This window comes from Ambystoma mexicanum, chromosome 8, assembly GCF_040938575.1.
Source record: "Ambystoma mexicanum isolate Mex_15411 chromosome 8, UKY_AmexF1_1, whole genome shotgun sequence".
NCBI lineage: Eukaryota > Metazoa > Chordata > Amphibia > Caudata > Ambystomatidae > Ambystoma > Ambystoma mexicanum.
In genome coordinates this window covers 1,123,894,123-1,123,921,431 of record NC_090929.1, presented here as the reverse complement: position 1 = coordinate 1,123,921,431, position 27,309 = coordinate 1,123,894,123, and the positions used below count along the sequence as shown (strand labels likewise).

At 43.9% G+C, this 27,309-nt stretch overlaps 1 protein-coding gene across 2 annotated transcripts in view; it reads right to left on the bottom strand.

Moving 5' to 3' along the window:
- VSTM4 (V-set and transmembrane domain containing 4) overlaps nucleotides 1–27,309 on the bottom strand; it is a 168,527-nt gene that overhangs the window by 39,020 nt on the left and 102,198 nt on the right. For both annotated transcript variants that reach the window (XM_069611157.1, XM_069611158.1), the window contains 2 exons: nucleotides 10,364–10,397; nucleotides 8,978–9,078 (listed from right to left, as the gene is read on the bottom strand). In XM_069611157.1, the coding sequence (XP_069467258.1) occupies nucleotides 8,978–9,078; nucleotides 10,364–10,397 (135 nt within the window). The remainder of the gene's footprint in view (nucleotides 1–8,977; nucleotides 9,079–10,363; nucleotides 10,398–27,309) is intronic.

Here is a 27,309-nt window from a genome sequence, read left to right as displayed (position 1 = left end):
GAAAGGGAAACTATTTCAGAAACAGTTCGGCAACGACACGTGAAACAGCTGATCAATTGTGCTTGCGATTGACAAGTCTGTGCACACGTGACAGTGGCATTTAACATATCAATGATGTGCCTGCCCAATCACTTCCGGGTGACTTGATGTCGAAATGTATGTTCTTTGCCAATCCCAGTAGACCTGGGAGTGGTGTGTGTGCTGTATAAGTTCCCTATCTTTTAGGATGGTGTGTGTCTGAAAAAGAACTTGCAGGTTTGCGGTCAGTGGCGTGCATCTACCTCATCCATACATTATATCACGTGGTGGTGGTGATGTACTACCAATGCCAGATTACTTTAGGATGTGATGTGGACCCTATCTTTCAATTTCATTTCACTCAACGTTGCCACTTGAGTCTCTTCTTTTAATCCCAAGCCATTTTCGGGGACTGTGTGGTAAATGGTACTTACCTGTAAGAACAGTTTGGCATCGAACTTCTGTGGAATTACATGCTGTGCAGAATTCTGCCACCTAGTAGATGTGCTCGGAAAATGTTGTAATTGTGGACGTCGACCCTGGGCATGCATTGGCAGCTTCCTATGAGTTTGGCTTCAGACTCCCACTCCCCCACATATCAGTACTGTTATCCACGTTTCTTCACTGGACATAAGCTCTACTTGATATGGGCCCACCCTATCTGCAACACTCTCTTCCTAAATACTCACCTTCCCGAGCCCTCCGCTCGTCTTCCTTCAACTCTCTGAGGGTAGCCGCCTCTCCAAGCAGAGACTTGGGGGAGACCTTTATCCACTGCAGGTGCCCCCCTCTGGAGCCTCCCTGCCTCTCTCCATCTTGAGCCAGATCTCCTTAAGTTCTGGAACTTCTTCAAGACTTTCCTCTTTGCCACCCCCTTCTCTCTCCCCTGCTAACCACCTCTTTCTGCTCTCTCGCTCTCTCTCCTCTACTTCTCCTCAGTTTTGCCGACTGGCTGCCTGATGTACCTTCAGAGTCTCACAGGTCCCAAGCTTCCTCGCCAGTCTCCTGCACTTCACCCTGAGCCTTGAACTTGCCGCAGCACTACTGCACTTCGGTCTCTCTCTGTACGTAACCCATGTTTGGACGGGACTGGGTGCATGTGGTCCCTATTGTCCCCCACACACACTTCCTGTTTCTGTTCACCTGCATAATCTGAATGTACCATGCCTAGTAAGATCATTTGTCTTATGTTCCCTATGTCTTCCCCTTCCATGCATGGTTGTGCTTTGAAACACTTGTGTAATAAGCACATAATAAATAAACAATCAATCAAAGTGAAGGAATTTACTAATAAAAGGTGGCCAGCTAAATGTGAGCTTGATGAGAAGGTTAAGTCATATTGGGAAGTTAGAGAGGAGTGTTCCATGGAGTGTGATGTACTGGTGAGAGGTGACAAGGTGGTGCCGCCAGAGAAGTTGAGAATGGTTTTGATGGAGAAGGCTCACCAAGGTCATCCTGGATCCACAATAACAAAGCATAATTTAAGGGCCAAGTATTGGTGGCCAGACATGGATCTTATGGTAGAGAGATTCATAAGAAACTGTTGGCCTTGCTAGAACGCGGACAAGAGTTGCAAGATCCCAAAAATGGAGTGTAGTGTGGTGCCTAAACCTGATGAAGCATGGGAACAGTTGGGCATTGACATTGTAGGACTGTACAATAGATTGGGTACAGTGAAAAGGTTTCTGATAGTGATGGTAGACCACTGTTCCGGATGGGTTGAAGCTGAGTGGGTCAGGAATGTTGACAAAGGTGAGGTTATGAAGTTTCTGGAACAGGTTTTTAGAAGAGAGGGTTATCCCAAGAGGGAGGTGAGCGACAATGGGATGCAGTTCAGGAGTACAGAAATGAAAATTAATGCGTGCAAATTTGGCATTGAATGGTTTCCATTTCAGTCAAGCATGTTAGGTGCGGTAGAGGTTGTTAGGCATATTTATCAAACAATGCCATTTTAACTTTTTTGCGGAAAGTTAGATATGCGGGTACCTCTTTGGTGCTATGGGGGAGCAAATTCCAGAGTGTGGGGGTGATGATGGTGAAGCATAGTGACTGAGTGTAGGCAACTCTCTTTAGCAGGTGTTAGATATTATAACATGTAAACATTCTGCACTAGGATCAGTATTGTAATTGGTTATTTAAAACGTGCTTAAACCCAGAGGTTTCAAAGCGGGGACCGGGGATAGAACCTGTGTTGCTCCGCATCGTCTTGCTTCCAAGGCGAGCGTGTTGCCCCTGAGCTATCCTCCACAGACAATTGTAAACCTGCTTCCTATGGCCAAGTGCCCTTTTCAATAGTATTGTGGTCAGCTACCCTCTGTATTCAAATGTTTATGTGATAATGTTATCTTGGGGAAGGATCAAACTGATTATGGTTATGATAACTCTCCAAAAATAAGTCTATCCTGTATTAATCTCACTCTCTCTCAAAATCTTCTACTGGGTGTGTCTACTTCTCATGAATAGTGAATAGATTATCATTTTGGGCGGCTACAACTCAGCCCACATTATCAAAGCTGTATTGGTTTTAAATGGAGTGGGGCCTATCCTTGTGGAAGGCAGTGAAGGGAGGGAGCAGAAACAAGACAGGACGGCAGAACCTGCTATTTTGTGGGGAACCAGGAATCATAGAGGTGTCCTAGGTGGAGGGAATGTACAAAGGTCTCAGAGTTGTCTTCTGTATGTCATGGAGGTGAGGGTAAACAATTCCAGAGTGAAAAAGTACACCCCCCCCATGCCAATGAGAAAAAGGTGTGGCCCAATAGCTGGAAAAGCCAAAGAACAATGGGGGCACTGAGCGGAAGAAACCTTTGGGTGAAGGGGGTCTAGGGATGGGCAGGGCCATTTTAAGGACTTTTGGGGTCGAGGCACAGACTCCTTTGGGGCTCCCCTCTCAACCAGAGAAATTAAGGGATGTAGAATGTCTGATCATGACTCCCCCCACCCTCCTCGCAATTACAACCCACAGCTTGATATTCTGTTCTGCAGCAATGAAAAAATGCATGATGCTCTCTATCAGTCCCCTTCCCCTATAGAGACTTGGGGGAATTGGAATAATAAACTAGCAGCATTTGAAGGGCATCATTTGTAGTCCAGAAAGAGTGTTCTTGTGCGCAATTATAGGTACAGGATACATTTTAACAATAGCAGCCACGAATAAGGTGTAATTCAGTGGAAGGGCACAGATAAGTAACTGTATGAAAAAGGCACACACACCCCAGCATAGAGAGAAGACTCGGATTAGCAGTCTCACTAAATGTGAAATTGCTCAAGAATGTAGACAGATTGCATTGATTGTGGATATAAATTAGATGCTATGTTTTTCAAGTGATATTGCGAATAACCAGCAAAGAAACTAACGGCTGTGTGGTGTGCAATACATCAATGGTCTTTATTATTATATGCAATGCAACAATGTAGCCAGTCAAACCATGAGTGAGACTTTTTTGAAGAGCATAACCTCAGAACTAATTTTAGGGGCTAACAATTTTCAAAATGTTATCAAATGGCTATTTTGCCGGGTTAGGCAAAATGTGATTAAACAAGTTGCTCAAGATCACACATGTTCATTAAGAGGTGAAGCTGAGATCTGAGTCCAATCTACAAATTCTTCATTTGACTACATTGTTTCCCAGTTCTAATCATACAGCCTGGTGCAACTATTTGTGTGAATGTTTCACTTTCATGAACTAACAACCCAATATGACACCATTTAAAAACAAAACTTTATAAAAACATTTTATGCAAAAAGGCAATAATTCTAGTTTAATTTTCACTAGCTTAATTTTCACGATCAAAAAGGCAAGTATACATACAATATTAAGTGATGTGAGTTTACAAGGTTTCATCTGGGATTTTCAATTGTATTGTAAAGTTTTAAAATACAACCAACACACGGAAATGGGTACTGTTATTTAGGATGTGCAGATGTACCTTTGAAATTGTGTACAAAAGCAGACTGTTTCTTTTGCCAAATGAGCAGACATGGAAATAAGCTCACTAGAGGCCTGTGACATATATATGGTTGTCTTTCTTCTCTCTACAACCGATTCCACTCAAACGGCCTACATGAAAAGAAAGACCAGGCAATAGGCTAAACAAAACCACTGGTAAGTGAGAAGGCAGACCTTTGTACAGAAGTGCTATACACTGACATAAGATGATTTGCCAGCACTACTGTATCATCCGCTCGCAAAGCTGGGATATGAGCCCTAACACTTTAGTTCCAGTGTCTCGAATCTGACTACCTAATCACCTCTCCCGACGCTCCTCATTATGGGGTGGCTGCCAGTTTGAACAATCCTCATTGGGAGGAGCAAAGCTCTGGACTTCCACCAGACTGATGCTTTGTCACTTTTTATAGCTAGCGCTAACTTTTGCAGTTACATTGCTGTGTAGCACACAGTATGTGTTACTATCACAAAAGCATATAGACATGCACTTTTATCCACCTAACACATAGGAAAGGCTGTGATCTGGTATATAAACACAAATCTCTGTAACATGTGCTTTACAAACTGAGTTATCTTCTCAGCAATTATGGCACTCAAATGTATCAGTATGCATTGCAACTTTCGGTATGGCATGTGATCTATATTTGCCCACAGAAAGAGGAAAATACTATAGGAGTTGTGCTATTGTGCATGGACAAACTGTTTGTACTACAGTGAACACAACATACTTTATAGTATTAATTGATCAGAGTAGAATGCATTTGTCAACAACAGACTGGCAGCTGTTTTGGTGCCTCAGCAATGCAACATAAGCATGACATGTGTTATTTTAGTTTTGTAAAGAAATGGCCACTGACTGCTTTCAATCAGGCAGTAATCTGGGTCTCCCCTCGTGTGGGGGCACATACATCCTTTGTCCTATCATAAAGACGTCGCTGGGGGTGGGTGTAGGATGAAGAAGAGGGGTGCACAGAGCACTCCTATCAGCATGCAGCATGGACAGCAGATAAGGAGAAGACCCGGCTTGTGAGAAGACTGCGCGCAAGTCAGGTACCGCGGCAGAGCCGACTGAAGATGTGCTACGCTCACCAGGGCCCATTTCAACATGATGTGTAGCGGACACCTGCCTATGGCTGGGACAAACAGTCTGAGGCATCCCATGGTGTGCTTAAATTACGATGACAATCAGGGAAAGGGGCTGGGGTTAATAGTTTCTGATTATCACGGGACAGTTAGCCAGTGGAGATTAAAACCTAAATGTTTTCCTATGGGATTGCGCCATTATAAAACACGTCCATGAATCAGGCCCATAATGTGCACTGAAAATCTATTTAGCACCTTGCTGTCAAGAGTGATTATGCAGATGAAACAGGGTTGAAAAGGCAACAAAGCGATAAGCACGTTGCTGGATACTGGGAGAGGCTGAGGTGACGGCCACCGGGTGGCAGCAAAGGCAGCCTATAACATGCGTGCCGTGGAGCACACATTTAGGGGCTGATTCAGGGAATTAATTATTTGCGCCCAAACACGGGGATTTGTGCGCCATTCAACCCGCAAATCCCTGTTTAACAAATGGGGATTTGCGGGCAGAATGGCGCACAAATCCCCGTTTTTCGGCGCAAATGATTCCATGAATCAGCCCCTTAATGTCCTGATATCAAGAAGATATTGCTGTGCCATAAGACTGCCAACACGGAAGCAACTGCTGGGGCCACCCCGTGGCTCGGGCCCATTTACAACAAAAAGATTGAAAGACCCGATGTGGTTCTTGTACCCCAGGAAGGACAACCTCTGTAACATAGCCTGATCACAGAAATGCCATTTATAGACACCTGATATAGTGGGTCCTGTCTTGTTTTTACGAAGGATGCTGTCTCATGTGGTGGCTGCATCCATTTTTGGTGCTTTGTAAATATAGGCATGTTTTGGTAGGAGATGCCGTCTCTTCTTGTGGTCTACTGCCTCGGATTGTCTAGGCACGACAGCAGACACCCATTCAGCTAAACCTTCCTTAGAAGCTTGTGGTTTTGTGCCCATGCAGAACCACTGCACCAGGATGCAAGCTTTGTTAAAGTGATGCCAGTGTTGCAGAAGCAATTAGCACTATTTAAGGAGAGGAGAGAGTTGTTGAATGTTGCTTTTAAGAGCTTGTTTGTTTTCTGTGTTGCTTGATACATTACTTGCTCATTTTCCTTTCTCCAGCAGACAAAGTTCTAGATACCAGTGCGCCACTCCACGGACATGCCGACGCACTCTGAAAATACGACGGTGGTGATCATATTCACACACCATGGTATAACATGTGTTTTCCACACTTGTGCTGCATTTCACGGTATTTTTGTTGTGCTCATAATTGTTACTGTTCTTCTCACCACTGCCATTGTTATCATGGTCAAAGAATTCATCCGTGATCGATGATCCACCTGGTATATAAACCTTTATGATGCTCCAATACATCCTAGCTGCCATGCCATTATAACAGGCATTACCAACGTCAATAGGCCTGGCTTTGCAAATGTAGAGGGTATTTTTTTATGAAGCCCCTAAATGACCAAAACAGTACTACCATCTACCTTTGCAGTAGAGTCAGTATTGGATAACCCCATGAGCCTAGGATGGCTGATTGGTTGGTGTAGAAATGTAATGTGCCCGAGTTGTCTCTGGAGAGGCATACGAGGCTCACTGGCCTTAGGCCTGGCATGCACAGCCAGCGTTTGTTCCCTTTGTATCCTCAAACTCTTCAGATTGAACAAGTCACACGCTCTGTGTTCTGTGTCACCGAGATCCCTCAAAAGAAAAGAGAAACACACTCTCTGGCTGTCTAGCCGTAGGAACAACTTTAATGAACCCCTAACCATGCCTGATTGCTTACAAGGAAGTTGAGACCTCACAATTAAAACCTCTTAGAGTCATTCACATGTCTGCAACCAAAACCAAGTGCAGAAAAAAGGCCTGTAAATGCCATCAGTTTTTTGGGAGCATTCACGACATCCCCACCACTGATACCCACAATTGCCCGTTTAAGAGTAACAACCTGTAATTTCTGAGACCAACCACTAGATGGCGTGATTATGTGCAGTATGTGAACCCATAGCATATTCATGCTGCAAAAGCCTGCTTATTGACTCCCAGAACACCTAGGGGGGTGCATGACCGTTCTATCAAATCTTGGTCTCATACTATTAACAGTTCTATCCTTTTTGGTGATGCCAGCTGTAATAGGTCAGCTCCAGGTACTTTTGGGGTGATGCATTGCTGCTCCGTCGAATCCAGATCCTTTTGGGGTAAAACGAATCTGCTCGTTTGCTTCCAGGAAGCCTGGAGTAATGCTCTTCTGCTCTAGTACTTCCAGATGCCCTTGAGCTGATTTCTGCCTGCTTCTTCACTTCCAGGTTGCATGTGGTAGTGTCTGGTTGTTCTTTCCCTTCCATATCACCTAAGGTAATGTGTGTCGGATTATTCACTTGCAGATCACCCCAATCTGGTTTTGGTCTAAATCACCCGGAATGCTGCATGTACCGTCTTTCATTGTTAGGTTGCCTGTGGCGATGCATGTCAAAGGTACACATGCCAGATAACTTTGCGGCAAATCTATTTCTGTGCTATCACCTGTCACTCCAGCTAGAGCAGACAGAAACCACTCCAGCTAGAGTGGTTTGTGTCCGCTACTCTATCACGCCGGAAACAAACAGGCATGTCATTTCACTTCGAGGTCATACACTGGGATGCAAATCTGTGCTATCACTTTAAGGTCAACATGGCTGTGTCTCTTTGCTTTTCACTTCTGGGTCATCTGGAGTTATGTGTGTTAGAAAAATCACGCGCCAGCAGGAGTGAAACGTGTCAGCACTATCCTTTCCAGACCACATGGGATTAAGGACACGATTCATGGAATTTCTTGCACGGTTCAAAGTAACTTTGCACGGTTGAAAAGTGACTTTGCACTGCTGACACAAAGCCTGATTCATGGAACTGTGCAAAATGTATTTTTGCAGTGCAGAGTCCGTGCAAAGTCATTCTGTACTGCAAAAATGACTATGCACTGCAAAAATACATTTTGCACAGTTCCATGAATCAGGGCTTATGTCGGCAGTGCAAAGTCACTTTTCAGCAGTGCAAAGCCACTTTGAACCATGCAAATTGTTCCATGAATCGGGCCCTTGGTGTTTCTGTTTCTAGATTTCCTCAAGGCAAGGTGTGCATGATCTATGAGCTCCACTTCAGTGTGTGGTGATGATGTGTTTATGTTCTTTTACTTCAATAGCACACTAGTGAGCTATAACAATATCCATGGCCAGATTCTCAAAAAAGGCCGCAAATGAAAAAAGTGCAGAGTGTGCGCTTTTTTCACTTGCGCTTATTGTAGAAATATGCAGGCCGCCTTATTCGCAAAGGTGACCTAACCATTTCAGGGGGTAAAGATGCGCTGTCCAGCCCCATTGCATACATTAATGTCTATGACTGGCTCCCAGCAATCACATGGTTGTAGGAGCACATTTCACAGAGACAGGGTTTTAAAGTTCCTGTCACTGTGAAACACAAGGAGGAAAAAGCCTTTCTATCCCTGTTTGAGGGATAGAAATGCAAGTGGGACCCTGCCATGCAATGCGTTTTCCCATGGGTAATGTTGACATTTTCTGTACATTCTAAAGCACACTCCGTTTGTGAATTCATGATCTGCTTTTAAATGCAGAAAAATGATCCTTCATTTGCGAAAATGCGCAAAGTGGTGAGGAAGGCCATCTAAAATGAGCCCATTCATATTCCCTCTTTGGATTGGGCGGCTCCTTTTTTGGTGCAAATGATGAGATGCTCTAGTGCATCTCATTACTTGCGCCCAAAAAGGTTTTGAGAATCAAGCTTCAAGTCTAATTGGGTGATCTGTGTCCGGTTATCACTTCCAGGCAATCTGGGAGAAGTGCGTTGGAGTCACCCTTCCATTGTCACTTTTGATATGTTTATGGTTTTAAGTCTTTTGTCCATGGCTGATTCCAATGCTGTCCCTTTACCTTTCAGGGGCACGGCCGGTGGGTGCTCAGGCTTCTGCTTCCGCTTCTTCTTTGGTTGAAGGGGTGATAAGCTGGACACACTTGTGACAGTCTCGCCTGAACTGCATGACAAAAATAGTACAGATTAGCAAAGGCGCAATAACCGTGTGTTGGAGAGAAGAGAGGTGACACAGGTAAAATAAAGGTTGGTGTGTTTGGTGGGGAGACCCTTAGATGCACAAGTAAAGAAGGTGATATGGGCTCACAGGATAATACACCAGTGGTGTCTGGGCAAACAACGGTTCAGGTTCTCTATTGAAACACAAGTCCAGAGACTGTGACTCTCCTGGGAACGAGGCTGTTGAGCCACAGGAATAGACGGTGCACGATTTCCTTCTAGTGACATCAGTGGTTCCCAGGTAGTGAAGGTTTGAGGGTTCATAGGTTCAATGGTGCGCAGGGATGAAGCTCCTTGAGTTATGTCAGTGAGGTGTAGATAAGAAAGTGGCATCAGAGACATGTAGGTGCAGAATGTTCAGGCCCCTCCACCCCCCTGGGTGAAATCATTAGTGGAAATGTACAGAAAGCATCTGGATCCTTGGTGTAATATCTCTGATATAAAAATACCGAAGAGGCTAGCATCTCTGGGATGGTATCAGGGATGCACAGGGATACAACCTATGAGCATCTCTTGGGTAACGTCACTTGGGCACACATGGAAAAGGGTAGATGCCTGTGTTCATTATGACAGCTGGTCACATGACTATCAGCAAATCCACCTGAAACTCACAAGCGGTCTCTAGGTCATTCGATCTATAGCCGAGGTCGGCATTCTGAGGCTCACCAGAGGTTTTGGACTACGACTGCCATGATCCCTCACCATTGAACATACTGCCTAGGGCTGATGGGAATTGTAGGCCAACTAATCTGGAAATGCAAAGCTTTCGGAGGCCAGATCTAAAAAATCGTATTTGCTCTGTGTCACAGTTGATCTGTATGGCCCTCGTTATAGACAGTGTGAGTATAGGTGTGCTAGATTACAGCCGGGTCTAGCTTGGTAATTAGATATAGACAGCTGGTCTGTGGGTTGTAGTGACAGGCCAAATGAGGGGCTTTGCTGTAGTGTAGAGTGTCTCTGGATTCCAGTCTTTAGCAATGCGTGCATGTGTTCAATATCAGACTGGGTTTGCGGGTGGTTAGTTATCGATTGTGTGACGATCAGGTACATCGTATCTTAGCTATATAGTGTGAGGGCATGTTTTGTAGATCTTAGCCTGTTTGCGGGCACTAGTTGTACACTCTGTGACGGCCTGTGGTTTCCTACTGACAGGCATGGTGAGGGACCATATCATAAAAACAGTTTTATATGTATTTGCAAATAGTGGGTTTGCTATAAGGGCTTCCTACCTGTTCTGAGGATGTCTCACCAGGTAGTGCCGCACTGCAAGAAAACACAATGAAGAACGTCAAGGTCCGATTTTTCTATTGTGATACGAATACTACAGAATTGATGTGGGTGAAAAACAAACATGGCACCCGGGCAAGGAAGATCACAAAAAATGCGCTGCTGCTTCTACATGTTGGGAGAGAAAACAAACCTGGTCTATAGGTGTCAACCTGAAGCAGGATTCCACAGTCCCCTGTGAATCCTTGTACATCAAGTCCTTCAACCTAAGGCTTGTAACCATTGGAGGCAGGATTTCACAGGTTTTTGCACAACCCGTGTTCGAGTCCCGGCCACGGGGAATTCTACTTCTATGGTGCAGGAAATTATGTCTTTTAAATTTGTTGAACACCTCATTTTATAAAAACATAATTTAAATAGACAACCCAGTGGCCTGAACTCAAACACATGTCACATGGCTGTGAGGTGAAACAAAACCAACAATACCACGTGGGTCCTTTACCAAGAGGGTGTGATATAACTTTCAAAATATTTGCCTGAAAGACCCACTCCAGTCTTGTAACAGTTCTAACACAACAATGTTTCTTTATAATTCAATTACAAAGACATGGCAAACATGACCTGTATAGCTGAAGGTGAGTAGAAATGCAGCTGTACAGGACATGTTTACTGTGTCTAAAGAAACACAGCAGTGTTATGACTTGCATGAGATTGGCATGTCATTCGAATTGAATTCTAAAGACAAAACCGTTTTATGAAAGTTATGACACTACAGTGTGTCAATGCGTTGATAACAGTAAAAAAAAACTCGTGAGCTCCCTCTAGCTAACAAGTGCCTGCAAGCACGCTGGAGGGGGCTGGTGTTTGATTACTGCTGCCAGGGCATTAAGGTATACAAACACAATGAAGTAATATAAAATGAAAACCTGCACATTAAAAAAAAGAATAACCACAGGTTTGGAGCACATACAATAGCTTTGTTTTCATCGGGAAATTAACTGTCACATCTTTTACTTAATTTATTTTTTGTTGTATACACAGTTGAAGCACATACAAAATATTGAGTGTACCCATTCTTTAATAAACTTGTTAAAATAGGCCCTAGCCTCACATGTTAATGGAGGTGATGGACTGTGCAATTAACATATCTTTGAGACACGAGTCTGCGTATAATTAACATGCAAAAGGGGGTGAAGCAAGGCTGCACTGAGTTGCCGTTGGCTTATCTTCACGTTACCCATTTTATCAACAAGGGCAGTGCACGTGCAGCTTCGCACATTCGCTCCTCAGGTCGTGGGGCCCGAGAGAGAGGAAAAAGAGCTCAGAGGACCACAGATGAAGGGCGATGCAGGGGCCGCCATCCTGTACAGTTGGCATCCCCACTCCTTATGCCCATCTCTTTCAACCTTATGCTGTGTGCTTAGTGAGCAGAATATATTTTTTTAATTTCATTTTTATTAAGTTTTCAAAAGCAAAAGATCAGTACAGAACAGTGTCAAAATCGGTCTTAATGATGCAACATATAAATGGTCAATACACATTCCCTAGGAGTGAAAACTCAAAACCTTCACAACGATTTAGTATTTTAACTCCTTGTGGGTGTAAATAACTGCTTCGTCTTCAAAGAGCACAGAGTCCAACCAGTGAAATGCTGAAAGATGACTAATACTGTAGGACTTTAAAAGAACGCAGCCCCCACACAAAAGAATACCAATAGTGCAATCCCTAAAGGTGGCCTGAGCTGCAGAGACACACACACACCTCCAAAAGTCAAACATATCCACCATTGCAACACTTAAACCCACAGCACCGCACAATAGACAAGACACACCGACAGTGAGTGCTGGCACTGGGCTGGATGTTCCTACATCCGGCCAAAGATGTCGCCCCAGAATCCATTTGCATCCTTTATTTATTTCCGTGCGTTTGGACTGCAGAGTAGGTGCAGGGATTCAAACTGATGGCGTGAGGGCCAGGGATGAGACACTTACCCACAAAACATCTTGCGAATCTGAACATTGTGCTTGCAAAACCTCTTGTTAAAATTGTACTCTGCGGGAAATATTTAAGAATAACTTTTACGCTTAAAAAATGTGCAACCTTTATACTTTGCTTGCAACATTATAGGGGAGACTCCTTGCATGGGTCATTTTCCAGGTGCTCATGACTAATCTTCTGAGAAGCAAATGTTTATGGGGCATGGAATGAAAACAATCCTTTGCCTCCCTATCTCCCACCATTCACTCGTGGGATCCCACAGTCAATAATTTCCATGTCCAGCACTTCTGGCAGCAAAACTGAAATGTTAACATCGCTGCAGGACTTACACATCTCCTACCACACAGGTCACACACAGTATCGCGTTGTTTTATCGACAGTAATTGCTTTCTGGTAATTTACTACGAAGTAATTACTTGGACATTTCTTTGAAAAATATAGGTATTTGTGGGGTAAAGCATAAAAAGGTGGTGGGAAGGGGGACGAGGGGGAGACACCCCAATTAAAAAAATTGCAAAGAACATTTTTGAAGTAATTACTTCGTTGCAAATTACCATGAAGTAACCGCTGTCAGCGAAATGACATGGAACCTCACAAACCGGCCAATACTGACAAGTGACATGAACTGCTGAGCGGAAATGGAGGCACTTACACGGGGCATTACCTCGGCAAATTGCACTATGGGTACAGGACTGATATAAGTCAATTCACACATGCCATATGTTCAACGACTGCAGTACTGAAAGATGGCCCTTATTGCAGGGCTGAAAAAGCGTATATCACACGGGACATCACCACTGTTATACTGAAATGCAATGTTCACGTAAACACTGTTACACAGGCACCCCACACCGGACAGGACACCAGTGCTGCAGAAGTGAAACATGGCCCATTGTACAGGAATGATACAAAGGTACCTTGCAGAGGGTAAGGCACTAACAATGCAACATTGAAATGTGACCATAACTGCAGGACCAGAGAAGCACACACAATAGTACTAGACGGTGACCCTCAATGCAGGAATGACAGTGTGTGCCTCACACAGCACAGGACACCACCACTGATTACTGAAGAATAACCACTACTGCACGAATTAAACAGGTCCCCACTGGGGAGGGGAAAGGGGCTGCTTTTGATATCTATAATTTATCTATCCTGCAAAGATACTTTTATTCATGTGGCTTCAGCCCCCACTTTGAAATGATAAATACTGTTCTACACTGAAAATGCTTGCACTTGTCCAGTTTATTCCATTTGTTACCTCAGAGTACTGTTTGTTGCATGCACATAATCAAATCCTGTATTCCATAACTACATTTACAAGGTTGCAACACTTGTTCAGTTGTCTTCTGTTTGAAGCAATATCAAAGGGTTAGCCAAAAACGAAACAGACCACACCAATTTCCATCCCCAGATATAACTTCATGGTCATCCAGTCAAATGGTTAAATTACATACGTCCGGCGTGTCTCATGACACCCACAGAGATATCATGCTAATGTCAATCTTGTACTTGACTTGTGCCAACATATCCAACAGCCCTTTCCATTATCAGTCCCTTTACTGACTTCCCCTCCTTGGAAATCAGACTGACTGGTCTAAAAGTCCAAGCCTCTTCCCTATTCCTGCTTTTGCATAACGGAACTACCCATGACATGTGCTTATTAAAGCACAAGTAGACGAGTTCACATGCAAGCTTTTCTCTTACCATTATCATGTCACTTGCTTTAGGTTCCCATTAAAGTGCCGGATTGAGATACGTGGAAATAGATGTGGCAATCTGTAGGCTTAAGCAGGAAGGGTCTCAAAGAATATGTCTTTGCCTAGAGCTACAATTGCCAAATTGCTACAGTGAAATTGGTTTGCAGAATTGTTCAAGCAAATGTAAACATGATTTAATGTTGATTTACAGCATTGCAAAAAATGGGAAGCATTGCTGAAAAATGACACTGTCCTTACTGGTCCTTATCCTGCCATAATTTAACAATGCCCACTGAATTCCAAATGAAGCAAACCTCTGCTAGGCCAGAGGTAGTGCAGGTGGTTTCCCCTTGAGGCTGAGTTGAGTGGTTAGTCATGGGCATAGTGCAGTTGGACACCTAGTTCTGATGGCTGAGGAGAGGTGAATGACCTATTTGGATGAATATATGGCCGAGTTGTTACATTCGGCCTCAATTTAGTCTGAGGGTTTCCTTCCCACTTCATCTTCATCTAGTAACTGGGATGAAATTACTCAAGTTTAAGCATCTTGTTTGGACCAATCTACATGGAAGAGTACTGAGGGGTAGATGTCTACTTTCTGGTCTGATTGTGAGGAATCAGCCAAGACCATTTTTGGACAATAAAGAATTTAAGACAAAACTGAGCTATATCGTCTACAAAGGTGGCCGTGATTGGCTCACTCTTATTACACAAACATCTGAGGAAGTAACAAAAGAGGTTGAAAGGCAGATGAAAAGACCTGAGAAGGATAAACAAATGACAGTCACTGTAGAAGTATATGAAGAAGACTGGTAGAAATTGACAACAAAATCCAGGGATTTAGGGATTATATTCTAGCGGAAAGATACAGAACTTTAAGAAGGATGTTTTCAGATTCAACAATGGAAATGGAAGATGTACCCTTTCCTTGCTGATGATGTTAGTATGGAAAATCACGCTAAAAACGATTTTCAGATACTCCTCAGTGAAGAGAAGAGTAAGATTTAAAGGTGGTTCCAGTAACAAGGCCTATTTAAATGGATTACCTTAGGGCAGAAGAATCAAGTGGTCTAAGTACCCAGAAGTGAGGGAAGGGCTGGAAGGATAGCTCAGGGCAACACATTTTTCTTTGAAGCAAGACAACGCAGAGCAACACAGGGTTGAATCCTGGTCCAGCGCTTAGAGACTTATCTCTGGTGCTAAGCATGTAATAAACAATTAATTAATTGAGGGAGGCCGAAGAGGCAATTATAGATGCCAAAGGAACAGTAGACTAGAGAACATGGAACAAGGGGAGCAAAGCACTCTGAGTGGCCGCAAGTAGTGATCAATCTATCGGAAAATGTTCTGTCAAAAGCTAAATCCTTAGTGCTAGAAAAAGGTCTGTGTTTTGTGAACACAAATGTTCTTAGACTTTTGAATTCAGAATTGAGTCCAATATATTGTTCAGAGCCTTAGGTTTGAAAAGAATTCCTTACACAGGGCGGGAGATGGCATTCAGATCACATGAAAATGTGCAGTGGCACCTTTGCGCATTCTTATGCGCAGGATGGGATTACCATAATAAATGGTCTCAGGCTCAAATAACCCGGACAGACTCAAAGAATATGGCAAAATACTAATTTATTATCAGCTCCATAAAGTAGGGAAACCTGGTGAACAAAAAAAAATTGCAGTCCACACACTCTGCAATATTTGGATTATACAAAGGCTTTATACCTCTATTGTGCATCAGCTATGATGTCATCCTACAAGGGAAATAATAAAGCCTATCGGTCAGAGGGATTGGTTAGGGGAACATATCTACTTATAGTTTCTATAGGTGTTAGTAACATCATTGGCTGCCCCTCATCTGGCAGGCATGCCTTGAACTTCCCTCTATTTACATATAGTACAGATTATAACCGCATAGCAACAGCGTATTGGCCCCTGCAATAATGTATGCAGAACATTGCAGAGGCCCTCTGATTGGTTGGCCTTCTCTCCCAACCTTTGCCATGCGGCTTGTTAGCAGCACATAAGCAAAATGAAACCCAGATGCAGAGAACAAAGTCAGACTACTGCCCACTTGCCCAATTAGTCTAACATCTCTATCAGCCAAACCTTCAGCCAAGGATTCTTCTTTGTAGTTGACCTTGCTGGATGTTCTCTTCTCTGGAACTTTAAGGGGAGTTAAAGGACATCATTATCTTTGAATGGAGCTTATGAATAATTTTCTGGTCTTGCACCACGTGTGAAGAGAGCATGATTATGTCCATTTCACCTTTCTATTTAGTGCTATTTGATTCAATTATCCTGGGTGTCATGACTCTCTTTGGCCTCTGGAGACTTGGTTGCTCCGTCTCACATATGCTTTCTGCATCTTTAGTTGTTCAATACTTGGCATTCGCAAATGTTTGCTCATTTACTTAATCTTAGAGAAATAAGTCCTGCGTATATTGCTTATCCTCGCTGACTCCCTTTGTATCCTACAATTGCTTCTTGCGTGGCATCATTAATCTCTGGCCAACAGCTATCCTTTGTTGGTGTACGAATCCACTTCCAGCGTCTGTCCGCTCTGCAGCCCTGGTCTCTCTCCTTTGAGCTTTTCCCTTACTAATATTCAGAGCTGACGTCCATCTTTTCAACATGGCCGCTTTACCCATGTTATATTTTCTACTGCAGCAAGCTTCTATGTCACTCATCTACCTTGCATTTCTGTGTATATACATTTACTACTCATGTGGTTACTTATATTCTGTGTATATGTGTATATATGGTTTCTTCTCACTCATATATATGTTTACTCTTGTTTCTTCAATTACATCTTCATTCTTTAGGTATTCTCATATTGTTTCAGTGAGTCATCATGTCTTCTCCTTATCACATCATTTTGCACCTGTCAGATTTCCTTTACAGCTCTTTGATATTCATTGGTGGTTGCAAATCCCCTGCCACTCCTTCACTACGAAGGTACATTCAGTACGGTTGTCAGAGTGCATAACGTCTCTATACACCCGATGCAGTATTGGAATAATAGCTGGTGTCATGCACAGTGTCTTCTTGTCCTTCATCCAAAATATTGTATTTGAGGGGGCGGGTTCTATCACTGACGTACACGTCTGTGTCACTACAAAAGGTCTGAATGTTCTTGCATGTCATTATCCCCAGCCATGACTTCACAGTTTTTGTACAGAGGAAGATATTGACTATTTGGAAGCAGATCTCCCTCCTGGCTTTAAAAACCTCATAAATGTCAAATAGTTAGCCCTCAGGCCATTAGATATTAATAAGAAGCGTGTCAAAAATCATCCTTATGGACAGATATGATCATATTGCAAGATGTAACTGGTTGTTATCTGCTTGCTCAAGTTACAACCCATGGACACTGGACCTCACTATAAGATAACACAATGAAATGCAGACTGAAGTGGATATGTAAATTAGCAAAGGATGGCTGGCCAAACAGGAGGCACATTTTCTACCCAATAAATCACACAGGGAGCAATATTTTACTACTTACTGAAGATTGAGAAAATTCTGCTAAATTGTCAAGGTCAACCCATTGTATGATATGTAGATTCAATTCTGGAACCTTTTCCCCAGTATGCTGATTCTTCTCCAAGGGGAGACTCTAAGATGAGGTTGTACCCAAAGAGCACTGTCTTAATACATCTTATTTGGTGATAGAACACATTGGGCCTCATTACACGGTAGGCGGTAAGGGATTACCGGCACCGGTAAGGGCACTGGTGCCGGTAATCCCTTACTGCCCTACTACGAGGTCCCTTAGCGGGTCCCTCCCCTAACGCATGGTTTTACCAGGCGTTATGGAAGGGACCCGCTAAGGGACTTCAGAGCTAATAACGGTACTGCAAATTGCGGTACCGTTATTAGCTCCTTCCCCATTCCCATTGAGCCCTATGGGGGCTCAAAAATGGAATGGGGAATGGTTCCCAGAATGGAGCCTTACTGGGTCCTCCAGGGTCGGAATGACCCGGTAAGTCCCTATTCCGGGAACACGGACCCGGAATGCAGTAAGGGGGTAGCCATGGCGCTAATAGCGCCATGGCTACCGCCTACCGTGTAATGAGGCCGATTGAGTCATAGTATACCAAATTCCATGGGAGTTGTGGATGGTATTTTGTACAGTGAGGAATTAATTGCACTCATTCCAGTTACATTTATTATTTGCTGTATTTATTATTTGGTATGTACTTATGGCCCTGATCAAACTTTATTTCGATATTAAGGGAAGCTGTATATACAAGTTGGCGGTAGAGCACTCAGAACCACAGTAGCTCTGAACGTTTCCAACCTTCATGTCACCCACTTTGGACGGTCTTACATCTATGAGGACACAAATCTCTTGGGGCGAAGGTGCATTGCTGCCATACAGATATGCTGTCATGACACATAAAAGTGAAAAATCAGGGCTCAGTGACATTGTAGACCCACATCTGAGCTTATCTTGGACAAAAGATGGAATATCCATCATTTTTTTAGATTTGTCTATATTCTTCTCTGAGGATTGAAAACAAAGGAGTATTGAAATGATACAGATGGGAACTCTCTTTTACGTCTCAGACGCAATCTGCGGTTTTGGTATTTCCTCATACTGAAGTGGAACTGTTCCAAGTATGGAACAATTTAAATTGGAACTGTTATGTGATAGAGGTTATCCTAAGCCGCTGATAAAAACTGCAATCAAAGGAGTGCTTAATAACAACAGATAGGCTATTCTAGAAGATTGTTCGACATCTTAAGAAGTAGAGAATTTGTTTTTGTGACTACTTTCTGCACAGTGCCCAATAAAGTGAAATCTATTGCAAGAAAACAGTTGCAAAACTTAAGGAGCAGTAAAATAAAACTGCCCTACTGCATTTAGATGGTGCCACAGTATAAGAATTGGACGGGTCCACAGACACTTGAAAACTAAAATAATGGCCACTCACTGGACAATCAATTCATTATAGGGGTTACCCACGATCAGCACCCTTGTGGTGGATGCAGTGTGTGTGAAGTGGTAGCTCACTGCAATGAGATTGCCATTGTCCCCGAAACACCATGAAAACAGACTGTTATTACAAATTGTAACTCTGAGAGAGTAATATAGGTAGTAATGTTCCCTTGTGGTTTACACAATATTGGGAAGACTGTAGGAGATAGATCTAAAGCAGAGTGAGCACAGCCCCTCTACTGTTTCACTTCCTCTGGTCGCTTCGCCACCAGGCCACTGACGTTGACAAGAGACTCATTCGAGTCTGGTTTCCATAGCTACTTGAACGCTCGCATATCTGCTTCTATCTAATGACTTGACCTGCAGCGTCTGCCTCAAGCACAGTATAGTTGTGCTCACTGCGCACGGAGAAACTAAGTGATCCATCACCCAATCCGACAACTGATTCTACTGAACGAGGTATCTCTTTGAAAGATCGAGGGTTTATTTGATTATCTAGCGACATGCGGAGCGTGCGCCATTTCCTCACGCTGCAATTTCATCTCTCACAGCGATTCTGCTGACCATCAGTATCGGCACCGTTAGAAGCACGCAACTCTGATTATTGATTCACGCCGGCCTCAACTCCATTGAGGGACCTTTTTGACCCTATTCCTTGTGTTCTGAATTTAGCTCGTGATTTGCTATTACCGGGGATTTTTTTGCTCTTGCTTACCTCACTATTGTATCTACTGTTTTGGTAGGGAGGACTATGCAATGCCTTATGCAGCAAGGCTAGGGAGCCTTGAGGGGACATCCTGCCAAGTATCTACTGCCTGTACATACGGCTTCTTTTCCAACGCCGGGTACATTTTCTATTATCATCCGTTGATTGATTTGTACTGACTATTTTTATGATGGCGAGTTCTACTTACAGGAGCCTGATAACTTAGGTCCGCTCCATTAGTGGAATCTTAACTGGTTTCTACCATGCACTCTGCCAGATCTGAACTCCTGGGCTGACCCTATCATTCCAGGAGGGACCTTCCATTTTTCTAACTTTGGATCCTGCCACAACTACAGGTGGGTCCTACGGTTATTCCACTGGCTTTAGATCTTCTGTCAACCCTACATGCTTTATCTGTGAGCGACTAGCACTATGTGCGACTGAAAAGCTACCCTTTTGCTTTTCTTGCAGCCACGCACAAGGACTATTTATTTATCCTTCTACAGTCTACCCCAAGAGTTGTACGCCCCCACAAGAACCTTCTCCAGGTAAAATTTTCCTTTGGAATATGGTTCGATGTTCATGTATTGAACATTTGAGACATAATAAGCACTGTTAGCTGACCCAGTCTCCTTTTCTTTTAATTTTGACAGGTCTTTTTTCACACTCAATCTGTTTGTTGCGTAGGAATTCAATGTGGATCTTTTTCTCCTGAAGAAAGTTCTGTTTTTGAGACACCTACGAACTGAAACATGTCGAGACTATCTGGCAATGACAATTTGCTGTGCATTACCTTCACTCATTATTTGAACACAAGCCCCTTGTAGGCTTTATGTTGTTGAATTCCTATGTAATGCAGTTGTAGCAACTTTACCTGCATCTATACTGTTGACGTATGCGTTCGTTGATTTAATATTGTTTTATCCATGTTCTAATTTATTAAACTTTTGTGTTTTTTGATATTCAATGTATTTTGTTTTGTCATAGTACCTCACTAGACCTGCCATTTTTTGTTCTATTTTCTTGATATTTAAAGCCTACTGTTGGCCACTTCATGAGAAAAGGTCAGACTGGGAAGGATATATTTTTTTTATTTAAATTTTTTTTTATTAACTTACATCTTCTGTTCTGGCTGCTGCTGCATTTTTCACTTTGGGCGAAAAGGGAGTGAGGGGGTACAAATCCAGGCAGTGCTGGAGCACACCAGAAGGATTTGAACATGCAGGGCACACCTGATGTGTTCCTTGCAACTTGGTTGCTCAACAACCTGTGAGAACCAGGCATGCGCTCACATAAAACATTTTACAAAACTTAATTCATAAGGTGCTTTACATCGCAACAGAAGACAGAAATAGCAGCTGCAAAATTCTTACATATGTTATTTCTCACAATGGTTTGATACAGTTTGATGCATGGTGTAAATTAAACAGTATTATAGATAGATACTTAACGTCTGATAGGGGGTGAATGGGAGTAGGTGGGTTAACCACTATTCGATGAGTCCTCATTGTTTGAGCATTCGCCTGTCTAGACAGCAAATAATTACGATATGGTGTCCAAATGTCTATTGGATTACATTTCATTGGTTGCAGCAGGGACCAAAGTTCTTCTTGGTCAGAAGCCCATGTGATGGCCCGCAGCCATTGTGCCACGGACGGGGAGGTGGGGCGTAGCCATAGTAATAGTATACATCTAATTGACAGCAACATGAAGAGGTCCGCCAGTTTGTGGGAGCCACATTACAATTGCTCGAACCTGCGGATTAAACAGTTCAATGGTGTAGACTCGATGGTGCAACCAAATGTCACAGACATAGTATCACATATCTCCCCCCAAAACACTGTCAGTTCAGGACAGTCTGATAACATGTGGGGATATCCCACCTTATCCGAATGGCATCTGGGGCAATGTGCAGGGTAGATACTGGCGAAGAGGTGTAGTCTGGCAGGGGTGTAGTGCAACCTATGTATTACCTTGAATTGTATTGGGCGAAACCTGAAATTAAAGGAAATTGCTTGTGTCTGTAGGCACATAGCCTCCCACGTCTTGTTAGTAATATTTACTGCTAAGTCTTTAGCACAGGCTTCACAGAGTTTTGTGAGGGGTCTATTACCGCAGCGCTGTAGTAAATCATATAGTCTGGCCACACCGCCCCGAGCAGAGATTTCCCCTATAACAACATCCAGCACTGGTTCATCAGGGGACAGTGTGGGGAATTCCACCCAAGCTGCTTTAGCAGCCTGGCGGAGCACCGCGTTTTGCAGCCAGCGTGTGAAGAGTCTCTGTGTGGGCTCCTCTAAGTCTTGGAGTGTAATAAAGGACCCCGTACTGTAAACGTCCCTCATGGCTGCATAGCCATCCATTTTCCACTGCCATGCTGCTGCTTTATTTATTTTAGGGAATGACGCATAGAAGCTCCATAATGGTAAGTCTCCATGAAAGTTTTCCAGAATTTGCCATATTTTGCCCCAAGCCAGTGCTGTCACAGTGATGGCACTGCTAGTTGCTGGGTCTTTCCATACCGGCAGTAATATTAGTGAGGGCACGTTGCATGTGCCTGCAGCAACCCGTTCGATCTTAACATGTGGATGATATCTGTCAGTGTCAAATCGGTATGCTGCATAGTATGCCTGTGCTGCTATCCAGTAATTTTTAAAGTCTGGGGCGGTGACCCACCCTGTATGTAGGGTCTTGTTAGTGTATCCCATTTTAGCCTGACAGTTCCTGCGTGCAGCAAAAAGTTATTAATCGCTGCCTTCAGTGTCTCAAAGAATGTGGCACTGGGCCACATTGATATATTCAGAAAGTAGTACAAAAGCTTCGGGAGGGTGATCATTTTTAAAAGCGCCACGCGGCCGGTCATTGTGAGTGGGTGCTTAGCCCAGGCGCAGAGTCTGGCTGTGAGTTGGGGTATGTATACATCGTAGTTTCGAGCATAGAGTGATGCTGGATGTCGTGTCACGACAATCCCAAGGTATTTCATTTCGAGCGGTGTCCAGAAGAATCCCATTAGCTCTGGCGGGGCTACAGTAGCATCAGTGAGAGGGAATAATTCGGATTTAGCACAGCTGAGCTGAACCGGATAGGATTCTGCAGGTTCAACCTTCTTGCAAGATTGGGGGCCAGATTTAACGTGGGGTCTCGTACAAAAGTGCATCATCCACATATAACGAGAGAATAAAAGATAGGAGTCTGATCCCCATTTGAGCGTGTCTATTTCGGATTGCATCTGCAAGGGTTGCATCACTATAGCGAATGTTAAAGGAGATAATGGACATCCCTGTCCGGTCCCACTCAAAATAGCAATGGGAGCCGAGAGTGATCCATTTATATTTACTCTAGCCGTAGGTGACATATATAAGAGTTGTACGCAAGATATGAAGCGGGGTCCAAAGTTGCATTTATCTTTTGCATTTATAAAGCTGCCCACATGAATTGCCAGGATACCGAATCAAAAACCTTTCGTATATCAGGGGCCGCAGCAACAGCTTGTGCCTCTGGCTTTATCTTGGCCAGGACATTGAAAAGGCGTCTTAGATTGAGCGCCGTGGAGCGGCTGATAAGAAAGCCAGATTGGTATGAGTGGATATTGTGTCTCATATAAGGGGCTAGTCTAATGGCAAGGACTTTGGTGAATATTTTAGCATCTGAGTTTATGAGGGAAAGGGGACGGTAGGACTCACATTGCTCGGTTGCCTTTTCAGGTTTCAGCAGAACTGTGATCACAGCCTCACGAGTGTGGGCGGAGTGTTTTTAATGTGCAGGATTCTTCCCACATGGTGGTCAGTCGAGGGGCCAAGGTGGGGTTTAAATTGCCGGAAGAAGTCCATGGAGAGGCCGTCTGGCCCGGGGGCCTTTCCAGGTGGAAGGAATTTGATGGCAGTGGAAATCTCATCTGGGGAGATGGGCTGGTCGAGAACCTCAAGAGTCTCATCGGACAGCATTGACAGTGGTAGTTTCGCTAAGTATTTGTCTGTCTCGGGGGTGGGGGGTTGCCATGTCTTAATTAGCATATAGTGTGGCATAAAAGGAGTAGAACAACTTGGTCACCTCAGGGGAAGCATAAGCCAATGCCCCAGTCGCGTCCTGCATGAATGGAATATGGTGGCTTCCCGCTTCTTGTTATGTCATCCTAGCTAGTAGCTTGCCGGGGCGTTCACCTTCCCCATATTGTCTTGCCAGGGACGGATTATCAAGGAATTTCAGTTCTCTATCCACTAGTGGCCAGAATTCATCAAGCTCAGTCTTAATGTCTCTGGGGGTGACTTCGCCCGGAGTGGGCACGTACTGCTGCTCCAGTCGCTCTAGGTTAGTTTCGCTAGTTTGGATATCTAGCCGTGTTGCCTTGAGTAGTCCCAACTCGGCGACTGAGAAGGATATTCAATTGTCCATTATTCAAAAACTATATTCTCCAAGTTAACATCATACCGATACAGAAAATTGATAAAGATGGGATACAAATCTAACTTTTTGAAAAAATCTAATATTTTGGTCTTAACAGTACTGTGGAGTGGCATTAAAGTATATGTCAGTGAGGCTGTTTAAGGGTTAGAAACTGTTACTGACATATGAAGTGTTCCATTGATTCTTTAATATGTGCTGTTCCATTAAGGTGAGTTTTCCGTAGCTGTAATATGGCACTGTATACATACACAAATAAACAATAGGGACAGGGTCTACTTTTTCAAATCTTTAGAGAGTGGGAGTAACATGTGTGTACGCCTTTAGTCAGTGGCAATAGGTTTGGTTCGGAAGCTAGGCTGGATTGTGGTATCTGGCTCTCACCAACAAGTTCTTTTCAATGGGTTCTGCCTCCTGAAATCAGGTAATCCGGTGCAGCTTGAGCTGGGTTATGTGATAGTTGGTTGTGAGTGTTTAACATTTGGTAGAATTATATTATTGGAATGTTACATCTAAAGGTGTGTTTTACCATCAGTGGTCAGAAACCTGCGGCTCTCCAGGTGTTTTGGAATATGACTCCCATGACCATTGACTATTCTTGCTAGGGCTGAGCTGATAGTAGTTGTAGTCCAAAACATCCTGAGAGCCAAAGGATGCAGACACCTTAGCAGGGATGTCATTTCTCCAAAATGCCAGGCGTAGCAGATGTTACCTCACATGACCCTTGACCTCTGATGACATCACATGAAGTGATGTCATGTGACCTCACCCTCAAGTGACATCAACGGATGTGATGTCACACAACCTTTCACCCCTTGACAAACAGGAAGTTGCATCACATAGGATTGTTCCTCAGTACACTAACAAAAATATGGTTACAATATCACTGTAATATGATATACATTTCATACAAGAATGGATCACCGTATGTAGCGTTAATATCAGTGTGTGTTGGTCCATAATACCAAATTACTGCGAATATAAGCAGACGTACAACACAACAACCTGGACTATTTTACATCACTGAAGCTAATCCGTAAACAGATAGAGCATCTAGAAGAGGCCTAAACCCCAAAGCGCAGACATCCAGTGCCTGCCAAGTGCCTGGTCACAGACTGGAAACAGAAACTGATAAAGTCCAACCAGCTGACAATCAGAGGCTCTACCACTTCACGCTTTTACACTTTGACAATACGCACAGGGATTGTCTTGTAATTAGTGCACTTTGAACCATTGCACAGCAACCCACTTCCACCATTCACCTAGAGCCTGAATATCCCCCAACCATTTTCACCACGAGCACCCCACCATCCACTGGAAGTCGCCAAGGGCCCTCCCTTTTTGTTAAATGGGAGATAGAGGGGAAGGATGTGTGACAGATCACAGGATTTGCAGTTTTTATTTTAATTTTAAAATGTTAACAGCAGCAGCAGTTCGATGACATCATCCCTAGAAAAGGCCCATTTTATTATTTTCTTTGTTCCTTTATATCTTGCTTAATACCAGTCTCCTCCAGCTATTAAGCAAGCACTGGAATAGGAACTGAGCCCAAGTTGCACTGCATCCTCTTGTCCCCAAAGGAAGTGCTTTGGTCTGAGCTATCCTTCCAAATATATATTTGTTTTGCTTGAGGAAGCAACAGATGGTTTACTTCAAAGCCGGAGCTTCTTAAGTTCCGGAAACTCCTCAAGACCTTCCTCTTCCTCTCTCCCTCTCCCCATCTAACCTCCTCTCTTCCTCTCCTGCCGCACTCCTTCGTCTCTCTGCTAACTCTGTCTAGCTTTTGCTGACTGGTCGCCTGGCTCACCTCCAGAGCCTCACAGGTCCCAGGCTCCCCCGCCAGTCTTTGCACTTGCCTCTGGGCCTATGCACTATGCTCAGCACTACTGAACTTTCAGCATATGTTCCATGAGAGGCGTAACCTCTCTGCATTTAACCCAGGGCCCTGCTGGACTGGGCACACTTGTTCCCCCACCCGCCTCCCTTGCACTTCCGTCTGTTCACTTGCATGACCTGTATTTACTAGGACTAGTAAGTTCTTTCTTTGTCCCCCTTTGTCTCCCTCCCTAATCTGGTTGCGCTTGAAACACTTCATGCACCTGCACTAAGAGAAAGGCTGTCAGGCCTAGTAGGCTAGTTGCTTTTTTGTGAGATCATTCGTAAACCTCAAGGCCTAAGAATGACTACTGTATTCCCTTTATCCCTTCCCGCCTTGAAGCACTTTGAAGCACTTTACATGTGTATAATCGCTGTTCAAATAAACAATTACAAATTACAAAAGTGGAGGGCAACTTGATGTAAATTAATGATCTCATCTTGCATCTATCTACATTGTGCCTGTGATGCAGGTCTGGCAGATCTGGGTCAGGTCACACAGTGCCAAGGCAGGATTGGTGCTAGATTCTACTGGTGTACACCCCTCTCATCAAATTGGCTGCTGGATGTGCAAAGCAGACCACGAGAAACACTGATGAGATTTGTGTTAGTGCTGTGCTGTCACCGAGTTCTGCAGGCAGCTCTTACCCATTCTCAGCTAGCTAGTCCAAGCCCCCATACTCTTCCTTTTGCTACAGTACTGGGTATGAGCTGCCAGATAGCCCCGCCTTTGTACCGAACCATTCAGGCATTGTTGGATAATGGACTGACAACCATTTAGTGATGGTGGCTTCATGGTTTTTCCTGCATCCTTTTTATTTCTCCAGCTAACGAGATCTAGATTCCAGGTGAAAAACCGGTGGCACATTTAGCTGCATTACAACCGCTATTTTTGAGGTGCAACACAGATATCTGCTATTGGCACTGCCTCTTTGTCTAGTGGCCCAGGGGTCACAAGGACAGGTCTAGTGTGTTGCTAGGTCTGGAAAAGATCAGGGGCTAAGCTAATGTTGGGACTGTCGGGACTTGGGGCTAGCTAGCCTTTTGGTTGTAGTCCCTGAGCTTGTATCCGGGGCTACAACCAAAAGAACTGGGGCGATAGCCCCCTCAGCCCCTCCTAGCAATGCCTCTGGGTCTAGGGGTAGCAGGCGGGGAGCCAGGGGTAGCTACTGCTACCCTCGGCAACCCCCAAATGACGTCCCTGCGCATTAGCTGTACAAATAGGATGAATACAACATAAGTGGAATAAGGAACTAGCTGAAACTATGAACCATCTGTTTGGTAACTGTTCATCCTAATTTTGATCCTTTGGTGTACCCCCTCCATTTT